The sequence below is a fragment of the Zerene cesonia genome, chromosome 5 (genome assembly GCF_012273895.1).
Source record: "Zerene cesonia ecotype Mississippi chromosome 5, Zerene_cesonia_1.1, whole genome shotgun sequence".
In the NCBI taxonomy this organism is placed as follows: Eukaryota; Metazoa; Arthropoda; class Insecta; order Lepidoptera; family Pieridae; genus Zerene; species Zerene cesonia.
Genome location: NC_052106.1, coordinates 699,540 through 707,142, shown reverse-complemented (window position 1 = coordinate 707,142; position 7,603 = coordinate 699,540). Strand labels below are relative to the sequence as shown.

At 37.0% G+C, this 7,603-nt stretch overlaps 2 protein-coding genes across 2 annotated transcripts in view; one reads left to right on the top strand and one right to left on the bottom strand.

The window, feature by feature from the left end:
- The window catches only part of LOC119840148 (bone morphogenetic protein receptor type-1B-like), a 90,656-nt gene extending 88,186 nt beyond the window's left edge, over positions 1 to 2,470 (top strand). Inside the window, exon 6 of the mRNA XM_038366660.1 lies at positions 2,395 to 2,470. Within this exon, the coding sequence (XP_038222588.1) occupies positions 2,395 to 2,470 (76 nt within the window). The remainder of the gene's footprint in view (positions 1 to 2,394) is intronic.
- A 1,172-nt stretch (positions 2,471 to 3,642) lies between these two features.
- LOC119839938 (RNA-binding protein lark) lies at positions 3,643 to 7,603 on the bottom strand. The gene is made up of 5 exons (XM_038366394.1): positions 7,465 to 7,603; positions 6,666 to 7,339; positions 6,171 to 6,439; positions 5,568 to 5,609; positions 3,643 to 3,926 (listed from the first exon to the last, which is right to left on the bottom strand). The coding sequence occupies exons 2-5, from the start codon at positions 7,329 to 7,331 to the stop codon at positions 3,878 to 3,880; spliced, it is 1,026 nt and encodes a 341-aa protein (XP_038222322.1). The 5' UTR covers positions 7,332 to 7,339; positions 7,465 to 7,603; the 3' UTR covers positions 3,643 to 3,877.

Below are 7,603 nucleotides of genomic sequence, written 5' to 3'. Positions count from 1 at the left end.
ATTGTGAATTCGAAATCGACCCCGGCGACTCGCTTCGCCCCTCCCGGAATCTCTGTCTCGCGCTGACGGTGTTGCCGGTGTTGTTGTGCGCGTCGAGTCTCGGGCCGGCGCCTCCGCGTTGGTGTTTGTGCGGCGCGCGATGCGAGACGCGAAGCGGCGACGGGGCTCGGCACCGAAGTCTTCCGATAGATGGCAGCTCTGTAGACGATCGCTCGATCCGCTTTCGTTAAGTAAATTGTGATATTTCGACAATAAGTTTTACAAATGAGGTGTCGCTCGACGGACGTCGACCGGAAAGTGTTCATACGTGTGAGTGGCGGACGTTTCTAGGGATTGTACTTAAGAGACGTGTTGAAAGACTAAAAAGGCGTGGAAAGTATTAGAAACGAATGAGTCTTTGAGATGCCTTCGAGTAGTATTATTGTATGTCGGTCGCAACGCGCTTGATTCGATCCTACCGTTCGTGTATACAAATTAACAAGATTACAAATTGAACGAATAGCGAATAGCTTAACTAATAAATAGACGACGCCCGTTACAATAGATTCTTTTTACATTCCAATATGGAGACATCACCGACAGACAGTTCGAATCAAGTGCCGGCGATGCATTTAATGTACAGTGTTGTGTATATATAGTGTTAGTGTAGTATCTAATACATGTTTTTAGTTAAGTTACAATAAAACATATACGGAACATTGCTGATTTTTATTTTCCCTGAAATTGTTATTGTTTGCCCAATAATATAGTACAAAAAAAGTTTACAGATAGTAACAAGTAACCCATGAGCAATTATATTTAATTCATTATATCAATTTCTTTACAAGGGCATAACAATTAACATAGAAAAGGTATAAAGATTAACTTACTTTGGAGATTCAGAAATATTTTATACCGATAAAGTAACCAGGAAACATTATATTTGGTTTCTTTATTAGGATTTCATTTTAAATGTACTGCCCTTTTTTAACGTTCCATATGTGAACTACCGAGTATCATCATAAGCTTTTTTGTTATTTGGCGGCAAAATGGGTAAAGCTAAGTTTTTTTATACATCTTACTCAAAGTATGGCTAAGTTACTTGTATTTATAGATACAACTAAAGCTTTAATTCTTCAACTACCTGGTTGAATTCCATTTTTATCCTACTAATATTATAAATGCGAAAGTTTGTAAGGATGTGTGACTGAACCGATTGCAATGAAATTTGGTACGTAGACAGCTGGGCAACTGGAATAACATATATTCAACTTATTATCCCGATATTCCTACGGGATACGGACTTACGCGGGTGAAACCGCGGGGCGCAGCTAGTATTTTATAATAACGTGCTTGCTAATTTAATTAAATTAAATTAAATGTCTATTATATGAAAAGTTACATGAAACTTTATATAGAAAATTTTAAATCAAAAAATTTAACGGAATTAACTGACCTATAACGCTAGATGGGATGCGTCTTGTTACTACAAGTCGCATCGCATCTAGCGTTAATATACTACTATTAAGTTTTTAAACAGCGCCGTAAATTATCAATGTATTAAACTGACAAAGTTCAATCATACAAGAAACACATTACATGTCAATTGATTAAACGTAATAAATTTGAGAAATGATTTTGAAATGTAAAGCTATAACTGATGGATATATATATATTTTTTTTATATATATTTAAAAGCAGTGGTGGCTCAGTGGTGAGGTCGGGGTTCGAGACCGGGCGAGCGTGCAGGAAATAAATTGATTTTTCAATTTATCTGTGCATGTAGATAACATCACCACTGCTTAAAAACGGTGAAGGAAAAACATCGTGAGGAAACCGGCATTTCCGAGATTCAAAAGTTCGACGACATGTGACATCTGCCAACCCGCACTTGGCCAGCGTGGTGGATTATGGCCTGAACCCTCATAGGAGGCCTGTGTCCCAGCAGTGGGAACATATATGGGCTGATGATGATGATGATGCTGATATATTTTTTTGTTGCACACAGTATATTTAGATATTGTAATAGAAAAAAAATGAAGCAAGTCACATCATCAACAATCATATTTTATCATTATAATCATCTGTAATATACAATCAAAACATTCCACGATTCTTACGACGATAGGCAATTTGTAATTCACTAGCGGGCCACCCCGGCTTCACCCCTGGTATGTTTATAGTATTCGAGGATCACGTACATAATCAACGGTGAAAGATGATCACAAATTTTTTTTTGAGATCGTTCCATTAGTTTTAAAAATACTTTTTTGCATTTATAATATAAATTGAGGTAGTTTTTGTTTCCTGCGTTTTATTTTCGCACGTTAGCGCGCAGGCTATCACATTCCCCATTTCAATCACATTAATCTTAAAACGTAATGTATGTAGACTAATTAATATTTAAATTTTCAGCAAGTATGCAATTAGCTTTATGAAAATGTATTTGACCGTCGAAGATTTTACATCAACGCCATCTAGTGGCTATTGAATACAATATCATAGTAATAATTGATGTAATGACAAACGTAATATTTCTAGTTCGTTCATTTGACAAGCAACATATCACCTTAGAAATTACACCCAAGACCTTGTAACACTTGCAAAATCACGTTTAGACAGTAAATGGTTAAACCTTTGGCAAAAGTCCAGTCGCACAAAAGGTAAATTTTATTGGGACATTCAGCCTACTGTTCCACATAAGCCATGGTTCTTCCGTTTTCACAAATTTGACAAATCGGTTACTTCCACTATTTGTCGCCTTCGCTTCGGTCATGCTTGCACACCTGTCCATCTTGCAAAAATTAGAGTACGTGATCATTCTATATGTGAATGAGGATTGGATGAAGGTACTATCGACCACCTGTTCTTTGAATGTACCAAGCTGAATTCGTCTCTACTGGATATCCTTCCTCCTGATATTCCTCGTCCTGTAAACTTTAAATGTCTGTTGTCTTTGGTACCATCCAAATTTGTTACTACCCTATCTAAATTTATTACCCTTAATAAACTAAAATTCTAACTTCTTATTATGTTTATAAACCATATTTTTGTATTCTGCATTATATAACTTGTATTGTTTTGTGTTTGTTTTAGCTGCTCCAAGTGGATCTAAATTATTGTATGTTTCCACCGATACCCAAATGTTAAATGTCACAACTGTATTAATTAGTCTATCTGTCCGAAATTTGAGTCCTGACTCTCCCTTATATACTGGACATTAGCGGAGTCCCTATTTACTGGGTGGAGCCATTAATTAAAAGAAGAAGAAGAAGAAGACAAGCAACATAAGTAGAATTTTATTTCGAGAGAACTACATACATAAGTCAAAAGCGTGTTTTAGAATGTCTTTGTATGACTCACGGCTTTAAAAAAGTAAATTTGTACGTTAACTACACATGCATTACACCTGCGATACGGCTTCCAATTGCAAGAACTGGCTGAGCAACGTTTGACAAGTCACGTCTTTTGATAATTTATAAATCGGTAATCATATAATAAACCTACTGCCAACTTTCACATATAAGACCATTTTAGTTTGGTATCAGTACCTGTCGCCTCATATAATCTCATATAATTAATGTACTTGCTTAAAAATAGTCTATGAATAAGCTCCACAGGCATAATATTTTACAGGAAAAGGAAGCCAAAGGAAACAAAACGTTAAAATTTACTTAACTGATATTTATTATCCTATAAACATTCGTTAGCATTTCATTCATCTTGCAACCATACAATCACGCACAAATATTAAAAATCTGCAAATCAGTCATCTGCGGTCACCTAAACCAGTAAAATATTGTCCATATTTGTAAGATTCAATATCTAAGGTAGTCAAAAATAATTAGTAATCACACTAAAGGACTGTAGCTTTGTGCTTAAAAAGTAAGCGAATATCTCAATATGGCGCGTATCTTCTAGAAGGAGACGGCCCGCGCAGTCCTGGCCTGCAACAAATTACACAAAAATTTAATAATATAAAAAATAAGGGGCAAAATCAGCACTGTCTGATACCCTCGGGTCCTGGGCAGCAATAGTTAAGACGCAGCCTTTTGCTTCTCTAGGAGACATGCGTAATTTAAATTGTATGTTATACCACAGGTTATGCCAAATGTTTAAAGCAATAAACACTTACTTTTTCTTTCTAATGTTTATAAATTTTTGGCCTCGAAAAATTAAAAAGGAGCAGAAAGATAGCTATTCTGATTAAATCACATTCAACACTATTTGTAAAGCATGTTTTATAGGTAAATTTTTCTAAATATGGAAGTGGATGATCAGGCCTGTTAGACCATCAGTTTTTGGGAGTTTCATTAAATTGGCATTTCTAGATTTTAGAAAAATGCCATTCAAGAAAAGAACTTTTTTTAATTTCATCTCTACAAAACAACCATCAACTATTTTTTGTAACATAATTTTTTATCTTATCTTATTTAATTAAATACACATGATTTTTTTCTCACCCCCAGTTACATAGAAAAGCGCCTCATTTTTTTTTTTCAAACAAAAAGTCGCCAATAAGTTGAACCTAACATTGGTCTATTACCATAACAATGTTGTCAAGATTGGTGCTTAGTGGTTTTTATGTGATTGAGACACATGAACAGACACATTAATAGCAATTGCTTTTTGGGTTTATATAAAATCTACATTGCATAGCAAATACTGTTAAAAAATAATGTTAAGAAATGATGCGGTTGAATAAAGAATCAAATAATGATATATGTGATGTATGAATTTGAATATGTATATGTCACCGTTAGATTGTAAAGATCGTTAGATTACAATCTATCTAGCGAGATTGTAAACTATCGATAGATTGTGAACCGTATCATTATGATTGCAATTTGACTCATTATTCTTCGCTATATTGTAATCTACCGAAGTGAAACCGTTAAATTACATTTGTCCCGCGTCAAATTATCAACTGTCTGCAAGTTTTTCCTGATTGGTCGATCTCATTGTTATTTAATGAGATTACTTAAGTTCACAAGCATCAAAATATTAAAATACGAACGATTCATGTAATTTAGGTTATGTTGCGAAACAAACACTAATTCGTTGATTTGTCATTCAAACTGCTTTTCTTTGGTTAGTCACAGATAATTTTTTAGGTTCACAACAGTTTTGTATATGTAAGTTATTCGAAAGTTTATAAGTTATTTTCAAGATAAAATCAATTTATAATCACGAAAACATAGTTGATTACATTCGACAACTAACGAAATAACAAACAAATATGGCGTGTGGCCGGGGTGACGGGGGCACATACCGTTCAACCAATCAGCGCGCGAGTTGCATTCCGTCCTACGCCAGTTCACAATTTGACCGCTTCCCATCGATAGATTACAATCAAGCGAAAAATGATGCGTTAAATTGCAATCATAATGATACGGTTCACAATCTATATATAGTTTACAATCTTACTAGATAGATTGTAATATAACTATGTTTACAATCTTACGGACACATATACATATAAAAGAGCTGTACAACATTTTTTTTTATGTTTTTTGTACCCATCAGAATAGCTTTGAAATGCTATTGTGAGTGAATATGGTACCATATTATAAATATGTGATATTTACCTTCTGTCATCAAATGTATCTCTACTGAAGTCTTCATATAATCTGAAAATGCAAATTAACAACTTTTAATACATAATATTTTGGTATTGTACAACTAATGTTATGATTTGTTTGATAAAAAAATGAAAAACAGTTTTTTTTTCAAGTATTTTATAAATAAATTATTATAACAATCTCTAGTAACCATGCAGAATGAAGAGAAATACTGCTTTTTTGTTTGTTCTCCTTAAAAATACCTTATTTTATAGCTTCTGTGTTTCCCAAGTAATTTTTTTTTCACACCTAGGAAAATGACTAGGACTAAGAACATAATGATCAATTTTATAGTTTTCAAATAAATAAATAACAACCAAGATACATATATACAAACAGTTTGGTATGTCCTTCGTGTTTTATGTTGCCCAAGCAACATTGCAACATGTTAAATCATCTTGTTTGCTAAAGAAATGTTTATCTAGCTATGCTAGCTATGGCTTAAGAACAATGATAGACAACCAGATTATGACAATGAATTTAACAAATTGAATAAAGACTATCCAATTTTATTAGAATGTTATATGATACTGTAATTGATATTATAAAATTTCCTGAGAGAACATTTACCCTCTAGACATTTGTGGTCCCCTTGGGGGACTTCTGCGACTGTACATGGCGTCATATGATGAACGCATTGAACCCATGCTTCTGCTCATGGGAGGCAAGCTGGGCATGGGTGGCATTGGCTCGCGGCGCAGCGGGGGAGACACGAAGTCGCCTCTCGCTCTCGATGCGCCCATATCTAGTCCCCGGGAACTTCCAACAGGATACCGACGCTCAAACAGATCCCTCGGAGAGTCGAAACGTGCCCGATCATAGTAGGTGTCATATGGATCCTGTTAGAATAAACAAAGTTGTTAACACATTACCCTACCCGAAAATTCAACGTACGATATTTGTAGGCTGTAGATAATTACTTCCAAAACTGTCTATAGCTGTTAGAACTTTTGTCAAAGCATTACAAGCCCGTGGCGAGAACCGACCCGAGATACAACCGCGTACGGAAGTCGACCACGCTCGGCATGCATTTCGAAACCGGTACGAAATAAAACAACGCGTTACCCCAAATCCTCCCATCATGCGATCGCGGAGGAAAGGCGGCGGCGGCGGCGGGGGGTAGGGGTCGCGGCCGAACGCTCGATCGCGGAAACCGTTGCGGTCGGGCCCCATGACCTTGGGGCACTCCTTGGACCAGTGGCCGCCGCGGCCGCAGCGGTAGCACTGCTCGGGGTCGCCCATGCCCGGCCGCTGCCGCACCCGGCTCGTCGACAGCTGCACCTTCATGGGCTGCCCGTCTACCATCATACCGTTCAACTCTTTAATCGCTTCGTTCACGTCGCCCGACGCGTCCAAGTGCACGAAGCCATAGTTACGAACGATATCGCATTCCACGACCGTGCCGAACTTCTGAAACAGCTCGCGGACTTCTGGCGCGCGCGTTTTGTCCGTGAGGTTACCGACGAAGATTTTAGTGGTCGGCGTCGACGGCGCCTTTCGACTCTTGGCCGCTTCTATTTTAATCGCCTGACCATGAACTATCTCTCCGTTAAGGTTTTGAATGGCTTCGCGGCCGACTTGCTCGTTTTCCATATGCACGAAACCGTAATTTCGGACGATATCGCATTCTACGACCGTACCGTACTTTTCGAACAACGGTCTTAAATCGGCGTCTGTTGTTTTATCGGATAGATTCCCGACGAAGATTTTGAAAGTACCGGCGCCCGGCATTATAGTTTCTGAAACGCATACATAATTGGGCTAAATGAGTCAGAAGCGTCCATTTTTTATTTTGTAAGGTCGAAAGACGGCGGAGTTTTGATGATCGATTATATGATCGCGCGTATTCACCTATACAACTTACCTTTGTGTAAAATACACTTAAAATTTATTTCTATAGCACAATTGAAAAACAATATTCACTATAAAATACAACTCCTATACTAAAATCACCACCACGCAAAATTGACCACAAAATGGCTACCACGTTGTCAGACAGATTC